Source organism: Strix uralensis, chromosome 2 (genome assembly GCF_047716275.1).
Source record: "Strix uralensis isolate ZFMK-TIS-50842 chromosome 2, bStrUra1, whole genome shotgun sequence".
NCBI classification, from domain to species: Eukaryota; Metazoa; Chordata; class Aves; order Strigiformes; family Strigidae; genus Strix; species Strix uralensis.
This window is the reverse complement of record NC_133973.1, coordinates 5,001,277-5,016,666: the sequence shown is the minus strand read 5'-3', so window position 1 is coordinate 5,016,666 and position 15,390 is coordinate 5,001,277. Positions and strand designations below refer to the sequence as shown.

The following is a 15,390-nucleotide window of genomic DNA, read 5'->3' as shown; positions in this document are numbered from 1 at the left end:
GGATGTTACGTACAAGTAGCCACTTCCACTATTACAAAAAAACAAGGCTGACTACAGAGCAGGAAACCAGCACTGTAGGAAAAAAATGCAGCATTGCAGGCTCAAGCTGGCAAGGCAGACCTTCATGAAGGGCAGTAGAGGTATGCTGAAGGATGGAGCCCTGCTGCCTTCCTGTCACACTGACCTGCATTTGGCTCCTTGATGTAACTGCAGACAGAATACTTCCTGGAACAGCTTCTACTTTTACTTGAGCCTAGAGTTTGGAAGATAGCACCTCATATTTCCCGCTTATTGGATGAGGGAAAGGCTGTGGATGTTGTTTACCTTGACTTTAGTAAGGCCTTTGGCACCGTTTCCCACAGCATTCTCCTGGTGAAACTGGCTGCTTGTGGCTTGGATGGGCACACGCTTTGCTGGGTAAAAAACTGGCTGGATGGCCGGGCCCAAAGAGTTGTGGTGAACGGAGTTAAATCCAGTTGGCGGCCGGTCACGAGTGGTGTCCCCCAGGGCTCGGTTTTGGGGCCACTCCTGTTTAACATCTTTATTGATGATCTAGACGAGGGGATCGAGTGCACCCTCAGTAAGTTTGCAGACGACACCAAGTTGGGTGGGAGTGTTGATCTGCTCGAGGGTAGGGAGGCTCTGCAGAGAGACCTGGACAGGCTGGAGCGATGGGCTGAGGCCAACTGGAGGAGTTTCAATAAGGCCAAATGCCGGGTGCTGCACTTGGGCCACAACAACCCCCAGCAGCGCTACAGGCTTGGGGAGGAGTGGCTGGAGAGCTGCCAGTCAGAGAGGGACCTGGGGGTGTTGATTGACAGCCGGCTGAACAGGAGCCAGCAGTGTGCCCAGGTGGCCAAGAAGGCCAATGGCATCCTGGCTTGTATCAGCAATAGCGTGGCCAGCAGGGACAGGGAAGGGATCTTACCCCTGGACTCAGCACTGGTGAGGCCACACCTCGATGACTGGGTTCAGTTTTGGGCCCCTCACTACAAAAAGGCCATTGAATGACTCGAGCGTGTCCAGAGAAGGGCAACGGAGCTGGTGCAGGGTCTGGAGCACAGGTCTGATGGGGAGCGGCTGAGGGAACTGGGGGGGTTTAGTCTGGAGAAGAGGAGGCTGAGGGGAGACCTCATGGCCCTCTACAACTCCCTGAAAGGAGGGTGCAGAGAGGGGGGATGAGTCTCTTGAACCAAGGAACCAGCGCCAGGACAAGAGGGAATGGCCTCAAGCTGCGCCAGGGCAGGGTCAGACTGGCTCTTAGGAAGTATTTCTTTCCAGAAGGGGTTGTTGGGCGTTGGAATGGGCTGCCCAGGGCAGGGGTGGAGTCCCCATCCCTGGAGGGGTTGAAGAGTCGGGTTGACCCAGCGCTGAGGGATCTGGTGGAGTTGAGAACGGTCAGTGTGAGGTTAATGGTTGGTCTTTTCCAACCTTGATGATTCTCTGATATTCAGGGAAGAGGGAGTAACTACCAGTCAATTGCTAGGACCTGTGTAGAGGTAGTCTACACAGGTAGTATTTGGTGGACCCACCATTCAAAATGAGGTAGAAGATTTCTACCAAATCCAAGTGCTACGAACAGCTTTGGGAGGTGACAAAGGTTTGCAGGAGCTCTTAGAAGATGCAGCAGTTGATCAGGAGAGGAATGACCCTACACTGAACAACTTCCTTTATCAGTAGTTTTCATGTGCACAAAGTGCCTGCATGATGCTTACGCCTGTTCCTCTGCTTATGTTAAGCACACCCAGCAAACAGCTCCATCAGGACGTTAGCAAAGGCATTGACTTGTCCTGGCACGGCCGGTAAGCAGGGCAGCTAGAAGACAGGTTAGGGATCAGGAGTCTCATACTGCAAGATGCAGCATCTGAGAGCTAACAACAATCCTAAAAATAAATAAAAAGCCCCCAAGTTAGAGAACTCCAGCTTTAGGATCTGGACCATTGCTGAATCAAAATAAAGCTAACTCCATTTTTAATTGTTTCTGAACTTTCAGACTTCCAAGTAATCCCATCTGCATGGATCAGTCAGCCTTCCCTTCAAGGAGTCCTCATGACATTCCCCATTGTAGTTTTGACAAGCTACTGCATGGATTATGCAAAGTGCAGAGAAATGAACAAAATTGCCCACTTTTAGCTGCAGAACAGATTGCAGGATTGTCATATCTTAGCTACCTTTCAGTAGCAGAAGTGTGGAAGGGAAAACGAGATCAAAAGGAATGCTACAGTTTTTGTAGTGCATATTACCTCCTCCCTCCCCGAGATGGAGGTATATCTGATCAGTTGCATCTTCGTCATCTTTACTAGAAAAAGAAATGGTGAGAATAAGTCACCCAAGAACCACTTTTTCAAGTATGACATTATATTACCAAGCTTGATCAGTAAATTGAGGTTCCCCCCCTCCTCTCTGCAGCAAGGATTGTTCATTGAGGGTGCTCTTAAAAAGTAATAGATGAGGATTAGAGACCTTTATTCACCAAGATAAGAGAGAATTTGACCCCAAGTATTTGTCTCATCTCTGCGTAACCAGCAAGATGACAATACTGGAAAAGGCAGAGTTGAGTCTCTCTCAGAAGCTTACTGCTTGGAAATAGTCTAGAGTCCAGCAGAAGGTAACTTTAGTTAAATTTGAGCCTGCTGCAGTTGGGAAAAAACTGACTAATTTTGCCCGATAGCTGCTTGGCTGTTATTGGCAAAGAACAAGCACATTTCCCAAAACGAACCTGCTTTCAAGGGACGGCACTATAGTTCCACACCTCCCATTTGATGACTTCCAGAGGTCTCCTTCCTCTGTCGGTGTGAAAAATTACTGACAGCAGAAGCATCGTAACAAAGCAAAGGTTAAAGCTACACTGACTAAAAAAAATCTCACAGCCACGTGAACCACAGTCCTTCCCATATGTAATTTGTGGCCCCTTTCCCCATTCTTGGTGTCTCACCCTGTTTTGCCTTATCTTGGCCCAACTACAACACAACGGCTTAGTTGTGGCACAGGCTCCTGTTACAAGAAGATACAGGCAGTTCCCAAAGCACAGGCAAGCAAAGCTACATTTAAGAGCAGCCCAAGTTAATGCAGTTTCAAAAGAAAGGTGTGCCAGTGTCAATCAGCCCTTGGGAATGGCAGATCATACTGCCATACCCAGGGGCTGCTCACAGCAGTGCTCCTTAAATCCTCATGTAGGTGACAACCAAAGTCTTTCGGGCCGGTAGTTCCCTGCAGCTTGTAGTTGAAACATATTAGAGAGGATGGATCAACAAATCTGAACGGAACTATCCTGAGCACATAACTAGACACATCCGAAAAACTGGGCCTTCAATCATCACCTCCATGGTGAAACAGCAGCACAAGGGAAAATGAAAGTAAAATCCCAAGTATCTCACGTATCAGAAAGAGAGTAAGGCTCACAAGAATCGGAAATAACAAAAGATGGCCTTTGCCTGGTAACTTTAGATCAAGGGATGAACAGTACAAGTGATTTTGGATGCTGGTGTATGCTTCATATTCTAATTACTCTTTCCAGAAAGGCTGATGATGAAAACAGTTGGAATTAAAATGACTTCAGAATACGCTGTTTGAAGCTTCAGGAGATTCTAGAAAGCATATGACAGATGCATCAGAAGAGATACTTAAGATGGTTGCATTTTTCTTTTGCAGTAAGGAATACAAGAGCAAAAGATGACTTTCGCAGGGGTCTGTGCCCAGGAAGCGTGAATATGGAGCATGGCTGAATTATTGTTCTTAGCTCTGTGTTGAGGAAGACTAAAATGCAACGTAACACACGGTCTGGTAATAGTATCTATCATGTAGAGCACCTGTCTTTACTACGTACACTTTAAGATACTCATAGATGAAGTGCTCTGGCATCTGTTCAAGGGACTAGCTATTCAAGGAGAATCTTTAAATTACTTTTTTGGAAGCATATACAGAGGTATGAAAGCTCTGGTACCCAGCCATTTAAAATAGAGCACTGATCCCTATTTTCCAGTCACTTTTTTTGAGATTCAGACAATATTTTCTTTGTCACTAGACAGGAAATGCAGTCAAGCTGTTTATCACCTCATTTCCAGGTAATGAAGACAAATGTTCAAATTCTGCCCTTCCCTGGCAAGGTGTTTAGGCAAAAGTTCTGAGGACAGGGACTATGTTTTTATGCACTGGCACAGCACTTTAAAGAAGGGGTGTTAAGTGCCAACTAGTATTCGTGGGAACTCCCCCGGTACAAATGTTAGTAACACCACCACAGACATTTTGCTATGCTAAACCCCCCAGAGTGTTTCCAGTCTTTCAACATCAATCAGCACAACTGAAGCCAGTAGTAAATTGATTCTCACATTCCACTGGTGCTGGTTTTTGTTAAAAATGATTTGTGATAGATATGGTGGAATATATTGATTAGTACTGACAGTCCCAGTTTCCCAGGCGCTTTGTAGCACTGCCATTCCAAAATGACCTGCTTTCCACCTTGTCAATTTTCTTCTGCAGAGTTCGTTATAAATATCTATTCTATTATGAGAGCTTCAGCCCCCTCCAGAAAACAAAACAAAAGGGTCAGGCAAGTAAAAAAATCAGTACAATAAAAAAAGGTTTGCAGTGTTGCAAAAGGGCTTGTTTTTATTGAGAGAGTTTGTGTCAGGGGAAGAAAAAGGCACAAAATAAGTTACAAAGACATTATATGAACTGTATGAGTCAGAGGCAGTATCAGAGCTGTTACAAATCACCTAAAGTTGGCTTACTAACATAGGTTAGCCCCTGCAAAAGTCTTAAAAGAAAAAACACATTTCAAATGATCAAAATCATTCCGAAATTAAGTGTGAATGTAAAGACCACCAATATTAACTTTTGACTAAATTCATCTGGGCTTACCACCATCACCCTCTCTTAGAAGATAGATATCATCAGTGAATATGTAGTATTACAGAATTATTTTTAAATCTCATTTACAGTTTATAAATTAAAAACCTGATATACTTTTCATACCTCCAGAGAAGTACAGTACATACAGGTAAGGCAGTGTGCATAGGAAATACATTAAGAGAACAGAACAGGTAAGTGCAATTAGTCTTTCAACATTTGTTATGGCCCCTCACCTATGGCAAAGAACATCTTAAAAAGATGGATCCAACAGCTGTTCACAGAACATATGAATATACCACCATAAAAGGTCTATTGTTGAAGAGCTTATGCTGTCTTTAGTTGTGACTTCTCAGATCAAGTATTCTAAACAGTTTTCAGCAGTACAATGCTGAGTTAACAACAGCACACTAACACAGTTAAAGAACAGAAAGTACTTCTGAAACATATCAATCCTTATTTTAACGTGGGAAGGCTCATAACACTCAGAATTCAAGTAATCAAAATTAAATATTTAAAAATACACACACCAACTATATACAACTTGATTTTTGTTTGAAGCAGTGAATCTATACCCCCCGCCCCCTTTTCCCACTTTCCTGTTACCCAACTCTCACCTAGCAAGGACTTTTGATTGTTGGTTCAGATTAAACTGGCACGAGGAAACAATACAACATCTACAGGATCTAGAGACTATACAAAGATTTGTTTTCATGATGATGAAGGGTTGAGCAGAAAGAAAGTCGTTTACCCCTTTGGCTGCTCCTCTGGTGAAGTGGAGATCTAAATTCTGTCTTCTGAAATCAACAGGGACACAGATGTAACCAGACACAGAACTTTGCTATAAATGTCTGATTATATTCTTAGGAGTTTCATTTACTTGACCTAAGACAACAATAACACAGAAAGGGAATACAGTACCAACTACCCACTCACAAAAACTGTCAGCACAAACTGTAAGGACATGATTTGCAAGAAAACCCTGTACAGTCACGCACTGAGCATAACTGTCAGGGGTTTTGGTAGTGAGGGGGCTGCAGGGTGTCCTGTGTGGGAAGAAGCCAGGGACTGCCCTGTGCTGGCAACAGGCAGCACAGAAACCACAGAATGGGCTGGGGCTGGACGGGATCTCTTGAGATCATCTGGTCCAACCCTCTGCTCAAGCAGGGCCACCTACTAAAGCAGACTGCCTAGGACCATGTCCAGATGGGTTCTGAACATCTCCACGCATGGAGACTCTACCACCTCTCCAGGCAACCTGTGCCAGTGCTCCGTCACCCTCACAGTAAAAAAGTTCTTCCCTACATTCAGATGGATCCTCCCATGTTTCAGTTAAGTGTCCACTGCCTCTTGGGCACAGTGGGCACTGACCCACGGCACTCCAGCACCGTCAGAGGAGTTTCTGGCACTTCTGCAAAAGCATGTTTAAGAAAGGGCAGTAAATGCCAAGAAAAAGAGATGACAGTGCTATAGCAGTAGGAGGAAAAAAGGATAAGACCATGCCAGCACAAGAGGAGCTGAAAGGAGAGACAGCTGAGCAGGAGAAATGCCAGAGGAAAATCATAGCCTGAGCAGAGGCTGAGAGTAGACTCGCAAGGAGCTACAACTCTAAAGGGACTGCGGCTGGTGGAGAAACCCACATGAGAGCAGCTGAGTAAGAAACAAGGAGCAGTGAAAGAACAGCAAGCCCAGACTGATCCCAACCTCCCGTGCTGCCTGTTGCCTTGCTGAAGGGACTGAACATCACATGCAGCCAAGGAATCGGAGACCACCGTGGGGTGGGGGAAGGCATGGGGGAGAGAGGGAAGAGTGGTGTCTAAAAGAAAGCAGCAGTGTTTTCCTTAAGTGTGTTATTTATTTTTTCTTTCAATACCAAAACCGGTAACTAAAAGATCTTTAATTGGCAATAAATTAAATTAAAACTCCCCAACTCAAAACTTTTTATTGCCCCCAAGAAGTCATGTCCTCAACTGAGGTTAGTATAAAATTAAGGGCTTTTTGGCCCTTCTGAAAGCAAACTATACACACAGAAGAACCCATGTTTTAAGTGTGTAATTATTCAGCTCCTTCAAAAGCTTAAGTCTTTTTAAATTTAAAATTAAAATGCCTTTAAGAGAAACTTTAGAAGAGAAGGAGGACTTGTGGTCTTTAAGTCATGGATTCCCACATAAATAAAAAAAGGAAATATTTTGTAGTTTCCTAAAAATCAATTAAATACAAAATTGGCAAAAAAGCTCAACTTAAAGAGGTAGCTTAAAAAAAATCAAAGTATTATTAGATTCGGGAAGGAAAGGTAGTGCAATAGAAGTATCCATGTGAAAAATATACTTCCAATTTCTACATGACTTACTCAAATTTTAACAAGAACAAAATAAAACTTGGGTTAGACTTTGAGGAGTGACAAGGATCAAATACTTGAAACCAGCCTTTTAGAGGCATACTTGAAATCACAGTAACCACAATGAATTCTTTATCACAAATCACCCAGCAGTTATCTGCTCTATAACAATTTTCAGTGTCTGCAACATTATTTTTTGTTTTCTACAAACTAACATCAGAAATGCCTATCTCCCAACCAAGTTTCTATCATTCAAAACCACTGTTTGAACACAGATGTGCCAGATACCTCTCATGGAGATCTTTTAAGTAAATGTAACTTTCAATATTGGCAAAGGTTTTCTTACTGCCATACTTTTTGCCTGCCTCCTGATAAAGTAGGTATAATGTGAGCACCTCAGATGTGTCAGTGGGAAGCAGTAACACGTGTGCTAAAGACCTGTTTCCTCTACAAACCTTTTGTAAATTAGGGTGAGCAAGTACTTATTTAAACATACTCCATTCTATAAGCCTGCTGCATATGAGAGGATCCTGACACCCCATGGTCCTGCTTCATTCCACATGCACACTGGAGAAAGCAGATTCGTTCTTTTATACCATTCTTCTGGGGGCAGCCAGATCTCGCTGCACAAACTTTTAGCCACCTGCCTATTTACTGGCAAACAAGCAGCCGTGATAGGGCTGACAATGTGAACTTTAGTTGTAATAGGGATTTAAACTCTAGATGTTGTTATCTAGCAATGCCTCAAACAGACCGTGCATTTTCTAGAAATCTGCTAGATCCTACGAAGCTCCAAGCAAGCTGTTATTAGCAATGCTAATTTGTAAGGTTGATGAATGAACTAACAAATTCCAATGTGCAGTTTTTAACCAGGTTTTATCAGTAAGCTTTGACATTTGCAACTCAGAAGCAAACTGACTCTGTAGATTTCTCTATAATGGTCTCATGATATAAATTCTGCATGTTCTACAAAACCTACACTTTATCTTAAGTCCTTCATTTAACTTCTTTGGTTTCTCAGAAACAAAAGCTACTTGAGCGAACTGAGCTATGAAAGACAAGCAAACAAAGGTCTGTCCCTCTTTCTGTCCCCTAAAGCTCTGGAGATGCTTGTAAATACCAGTTTTAGCAGGTTGCATGGAAGAATTCCAAATGAATGCAGCTAGAACTAGTTTTGGACCATTGCTCTCCAGCAAAAACCACCTTTGGCACTTATATAATCCAATTGTATGATGTTACTTTACACACAGTCCCGTATCAAGTTGACTGAGTAAATTAAAGAAGACTTTTATAAAACAGGCACTTAAAATCAGAACAGAAAAATCTGCTCCCCATTAGGCAATACAGGAGCTTTTTTTAGAATGACAGAAACAGCAAGTTGTACCAAAAATAAGATGAGAGAGTTCAGTAAATTCAGACTGTCAGGGTGAAAGCTTTACTCAGCTCTATTAGGCCTAAATAACAGCAGCACCTGGAAAATCTGAAGGCTACCACAGACTGGACAAGGCATTAAAAATACATAGCATGGAAAAATTCTGTTCGCCTTCCAATTCGACATTTTGGACTGTCACAGATGGTTTCTTGTGCAGGTATCTTTCTTCCACTTAATACATTTTGTAGTAAGATACAAGCAGTGAGACTCAAAATATGCCCTAAGTCTCCTGTCTAGTAAAGAGCTGAATATAGACATTTCTGACACAGGCATTAAGTGTGCCAGGACAGACTAACTTCCACCGTCAAATGACAGCATGGCTCTTGGGCTTTTCTGACATATTTACTGCCAGGCTCACAACCTGCATGCACAGATACCTAGATTCAGCTGTGTTAAAGAGCATGATCAGAGAAGCTCTAACAGGGTGGGAAAAGGTATACATAGCACACCATCCTTCAACTAAAACAAAACGGTACTAACCAAAACTGCATTCAGTGATTACGCAGAAGACTCAGGAACAAGAGTTTTCACTAAAATGTTTCCATCGACACACTCTAGGAAAAGAAAGTTTGTTTCCTCACTTTCCCCTTTTCCTCGGTACAACAAAAACATTCTCTTATGAACTGTTTTTATGTGCTTAGGTGAAACAGGCTGGAAAATGTAGGAGTCAACTGCATTCCCCATGGTTCTGCAAAGGATATTCTGCTAACTTCAGTACATCCATACTGTCTGGAAACCTTGGCGTGGGCTGTTAACTGTGAGCAGAGGAGCCCGTGGCTGCAGTCCTTAAAGCCTTGACTGTAACAAAGATGGCAACTAGCTACAACCTGCTCCACGTTAATTTGGTGTCTCTGGGGAGGTGTGGATGTGTTCTTCACTCAGCACCCTGACCTGAACACCGAGTCATCTGTGGCTCCCCTATAACACCAAGCTTCTGAGTTTCTGATGTGTCAGTGAGTCTCTGAACAGCACTTTCCCAATCCCTAAATGGAGAGCACTAGCTTTGTTCTCCGGGGAAGTAGTTTAAAAGAAGAAACTTGTCAAATCACTTCCCTATTCTATTCAGCCTATCAAAAATAGCCAAGTAGTAAAATCCTTTTAGAGGACTGAAGTATCACTTCACAAGAAGTTGTGTGACAAAATGCATCAAATAAGTCTAATCTTCCTGTCTTTCTAAAGGGAAGCTGGCAAATTAAATGATGAGCATTGATACAGCATTCTCTTTAGTGACATGCCATTCCATAGAAAAACTGAGTCCAAAAGAAAACTGAAGCATGCCACATTTTATATTGATCAAAAGAGCTGTTTCATCACTAAAGTAGTGGTGCTGAACAAAGTTGACATTAAAAAGGAAATGAAACTGGTGTCTCCAGTAGGACGTCCTGGAACCAGTGCTAGCTCTGAAAGGAGAAGCTTCAAGTCAACACAAGCAGCAAGAAGGGTATTTCCACCCAATGGCTACTATCTTGTCTTTTCATTTACCCTTGCCCTATAGTGTTTCTGTTGAATCCTCTATTCTTTCGACTACCTCCAGCTAATTCTCTGCCATGCTGTCTCACATACCTGTCACTCTCCTTCACTTCAAGATGTATTCAAGTATCACTTGTGAGGTCCCCAGATAGCAGAATCCCAAACAGAAGATCTATGCCCTAAGGCAGTATTAAGATCTGACTGATGAGCAGCATGGGAAAGCCTCTCTCATCTCTAGCATAGGCCCCACTAAGTGAGTGGGCTGAAAAAAATGACAGCTACAAAAGCAAAGCAATCCAGGGAAGGAATTCCCATCTTCACGGTAGGTATTCTAGCGCCTGTGCAACACAAAGAACAGTTAACAGTGCAGGCTGCTTAGTATACAAACCTACTCTAGCAAAAAATACGGGATGAGGTGGTTGTATTTCACTCAACTGCAGAAAGGATATTGGGTCTCAGACTCTTAGCATTACAGTGTCACAAACAGTGATCTATCTAGTTCTGCATCAGCCTCTGCTCTCCAGTAGCTCCTCAGGGCAAACTTACTGCCCAAACACTGAGATTTATCAGTTGGGCCTACGCAAACTGCTTATATATAACTTCAAAGTCACAGGTTCTCCCTGACCTCCTGACTTGGGCTTTCAAGTAACATGGTTGTGAGACCCATAACAGCATGCACAGTTCAACTTCTGCTTAGCCATAATGCTCCATCTAGACACAGAAAATGCTGACCACATTGGCTACAAAACACTGTGCAGCATCTCTCCCCCATGAACGCTACATATAGCACAAGTATCTGAGTATTAAAGCACTACACTCTATAGGTAAGAAAAAAGTGATCGTCAGAAAGCCAGTTCTTCTCTCTGAAAAGAAACTAAATGCACCTACGGATTTGGACTTCAGAACACAAAGGAGGTCAGCAAGTAATTGTAAGAAGACTGATACTGCATTGCTGAGCTTCTCCTGAAGGCATTCACTCCTATAAAACTTCTGATTTAACTGGCCAGGGAAAATAGAGAATTCCTATGGCTGACAGAAAAGATGCTGCCCTTTAAAATTCCAAAGGTGCAAACATGGCACAGATTTGAGGTTAAAAAAAGGGCAGCAGCTTTTATGACAAAAAAATTTGCTGATGTTTTCTTCACTCCTGTTTTTTCAATTTTACAGATGTAGACTTAAGATATAAAAGTGCATTAGTGGAGGGGTAAGTTGAATTATAAGTTGATGACTGTCACAAACATCCAGCTCAGGTCCCGCAACGAGTGATATCCTTCACCTGAACCGTTATAGCATCCTACTGTTCTAATGAAAATTATGTTGAGGTGTTCTGTGGCATGACCAGGGCTGCCAGTGGCAGATACTGATAGTAAAACTACGGAGGGAGGAAAGCTAACCCTTCCTGTCTGCCTCTCAGGTGACTTACTCCACCTACTGTCCAAAGAGGGACTGAGGCAGCAAATACTTAAAAATAACTGTTGGGTTTTGGCAGCATGTTAATACTGCCAGGCTTACCACTGTTTGCTTCTAAGTGAGCAGGTTTTATTTATTTAGAAGCCATCAGCAACAAAAACTCATTTTTCCAGCTGTCCATAATTCAAAATGTGAATGCAAAACTAAAAAAATTCTTTGAGCAAATAGATTCAACCTATCCAAGTATTTCCAAGTACCTTATTTGGAGGAATTTTCTTGCATACAAAAGGGCCAAATAAGGCAGAAAGACATCCAGCTGGGTTTAGAAGTGCTCTGCCACATCTACAGCAACTATTCAACAGTCTGGGAGGAAAAAAAAAAGTGAAGGCTGCAGGCTGGAATTCTTCTAGTGAAGCTTGTAACACAGGCAAAAATCACAATACTGACACATTGTCCCTAGGGACTGAAGTTCCCAACTTTGCTCACAGTCAATGCCTGGATCAAGTTCAGGCCAAGTGGGAGTACTGCATGTGTGAATTTGCAGTCTCTGGGCTGCCCTCTGCACCAACCAGGGTACTTGGACTTTGCTCAGCATTACAGTTCCCAGTGAACAAAGTTTAAGCAGCTAGCTGCAAACTTCAGATGCTGCTCTTTCACTTCCTTTCAGAGTAAAGGAACTTCCCAGTTTAACCAGAAAATATTCAGCAGTCAGCTGATTTTTTTTAAATCCAATTTTTAGTCTAACATCCACAAAAATGGCTAGCAAGCTTGATGATATACTTGCTGCCATTGTGTGGCACTTTTCTAGGAACTCCAAGTATAAAGACTAACTAACATTTTATGGAACTCAATCTTAATAAATAGAAACTCACAGGTTAGCGGATGAAGATGACAATGTAATCAAGAAAACTGAATCATTGTAAGGCCTCATCTTTGTAGCTGGAACATTTCATATGTTCATGTTTCGTGTTTCAAGATTCCACATCCCTCTAATGAAGCACTTACAGAAAGTTCAGTGTAAACAGGAGAGTGAAGTTGTCTTCCTCAACAAGGTCAAGTAACCAAGTGTTTGAGCAAGCACCTGGTTAAGAAACAACATCAAGTAACCAGATGCTGTCTCAAAGAGGTTTGCCTTTTTTTTTTTTTTAAAATGAGAACTTTATCTATACACAAGATTAAATAAATACTAGCAGCTTCTTGGCAATAACCCCCAAAGTGTAACAGCAACCCACAATTCCTCTTACCGCTTCAGAGTTAAGTTTCTTCCAGAAATAAAGACACAGATAGGTCTGGAAAAATGAGCTATATATTCTAACACACACCTCACACACACAGTATGTGATAAATACCTCACCTATGTCCCACCCATGAAATTATACCCTTCACAGAACTATTTCACTGCACAGAGAAGTTGCTGAGCTTCAATATTTATAGCAAAGTGAGACAAGGTAAAATAGGCAAAGCTATAAACAGCAGTGCTGAGATGTGGGGAACATGTGGCACACGTATGCGTAAGACAGCCCAAGAAAATGCTTGGCAGATTAAAAGAAGGGGGGGGGGGGGGGGGGGAAATCAGTCGTGTCCTTTAAGTCTCCAGGCTTTATGGTTGCTGTTTTCCGCAGTCCTTCCTCCCAGCCTTCCATTATCCCTAAGTTAATGCACAGCTCATGACTAACCCGTTGCACCCTGTGACTCTATACAGGTGTCTGTGCAGAGAGAGAAACGTTATGTTCACAGTTGCCTCTCCCCTATTCAATAGGCAGAAGCCATTTTAACATACAGTTTCAGGAATTTGTTCCCATTGGAGTAGCACACAGCACATTCTGTGACCACTTTCACTCCACAGAAAAAAAAAAGTGGATGTTTACCAATTTATGCTGAATCAAAATCAACCACCTTGAAAATAAAATACAAACATGTGCACTGATGATCTGTCCAAATCTGTGTAAGCCTAGGTAATTTCCTAGGCTTCAGAAATGCATCATCCCATCCTTGCTGTCTCACCTGGCTTCAAATGCAGTCCGTTCATGTGAACCACAATTTGAATTGCTGTCTCGTACGGAGAGCATCAGTGGTGTCATTAGTCTAACAGTACTCAAACCCCTCTCCTAGTCAGGAAAAACACAGGCACTTGCCCAATTACATTCCCTGACAGGCGAGGTCCCCAGTACTCGTCTTACAGCTGGACTGACTGGACAAGTAAGAAAAGGCATAAAATAGGCCAGTGTTTCTTCTTTTCATTACTTGATCATATGAGTCTCTTCATCAGCATCATAAAACTCCTCATCTTCACTTCCACTCCCTGCAGAACTGTCTTTGTCTCCAGACTAGAAACAAAAATGAAGTCATCTGTTAGTGCAGAAGCCACTGAATCAATTTCAAAATATATAAACACGAACCACTACACCTCTGTTGGAATGCTGGTAGAGAAAAAAGTAAGAAAAGGCGGGTCAAATCACTGTGTTAACGCTTTGTGAAAGACATTATGTGAATTAAGGTTTCTTTGTGTCCTTGGTTCTTCAAAATCTCTTTAAAAAGAGATAGGCTTCTAGTGGATGGACTTTCTTTGCTCCATGAATACACTAGAGAATACATTCAGGAGAGAGACTGGCTAGAATGGTTCTGAAGTGATAATCTACTCAGCTTTCTTAATTTAAGTCTAAGGTCCCTACTCTGTGGTGAGCTACTGGAAACAGAGGCTCAGAAGACACAGATTACTTGATTAGGTAAAAGCTTCCCCATCCTGAATTATTACTTCTCCATGCGTGGCGTGGGCATTTTCCTATGCACGTTTAATTAAAAAGATCCCCCCTGCAATACTAACTAAAGGTGTTACAGAAAAGGGAAAAAACATTACCACTTCATATGTTCAGAAAGTAAACTCCCTGTCTTAGTCATACCTACTCCACCCAGAGTCCTTTTAACAACAATTTATATCATATACACAAACTAAAGTCAGCTATTACAGCTAATTGGTTTTTATTTGGACAGTGTAGCATTTTTCCATGGAACTGATAGAAATTATTCCAGTTAAAAAGAGTCTCTTGCTAGTATAAACTCAATCTAGTTTGAATATTTAGGATTTTTTTCCCAGTATGCTTGCATCCACCCTAAGACTTCTGCCTGCCTAGTCATATGTGAAGAAGGGTGAGACAGAGGGTGAAAAATAGAGAAATGGAAATCATGTTTCTGACTGACAGTACCATGCAAGCAAAATCTGTAGCTTTAGATCTGTCTTCAGAGGAGTTTTGCTACAGCAATGTGCGTTAACTGCAAAGGAATTTCAAACAGTTTGAGCACTAAGACCTGTCAGAAGATATAAAGGGAATCATGTTATGCTTTTTTCTGGATTTCTAAAATTATTTGAGGAAAGTCAGGCTATCACTGGATGCTGTCCAACTTGAATATCACATTCATTTATGTTAATAGGGACAAAACCTCCATTCTGGGCAACCAGAACACATTATCTTGAAAGTGGTACAAAGGACAATGGATTCCACAGGGGGAACTCAGCGTATGCCAAATAAATTCTACATCTTTCTTACAGCAGCTTTGTAAGACCTCTCCATGGCCTTGTCGAATAGGGTTAATGTTTAACAGCCTTCCATTTTATCAGCACTTTCTTTGTGAGCTTTAAAATAAACCCCTAATGTGTCACAGTCACTCCAGATACAACCTCACTGAAGTTACAGGTTTACTTCAGGCCTGAACCAATGACTTTTTCATTTGGATTCAATAATTTTTATCTGGAGAAAAGTGTTCCTGAAGAGTGGTGTTTTGGGTTTTTTTTCTTTTGTAGATCCTGTTCAGGTTGGGATTTTTAAGAAGCCTCCAGAAGTGCAAGCAAGGAAGATTTAAACCTGATAAGACTACTTGACATAAGTGAACCAAG

At 42.1% G+C, this 15,390-nt stretch overlaps 1 protein-coding gene across 1 annotated transcript in view; it reads right to left on the bottom strand.

Moving 5' to 3' along the window:
• Positions 1-4,588: 4,588 nt before the first annotated feature.
• The window catches only part of SLC22A15 (solute carrier family 22 member 15), a 42,293-nt gene continuing 31,491 nt past the window's right edge, over positions 4,589-15,390 (bottom strand). Inside the window, exon 12 of the mRNA XM_074853234.1 lies at positions 4,589-13,825. Coding sequence (XP_074709335.1) covers positions 13,739-13,825 — 87 coding nt within the window. The 3' untranslated portion in view covers positions 4,589-13,738. The remainder of the gene's footprint in view (positions 13,826-15,390) is intronic.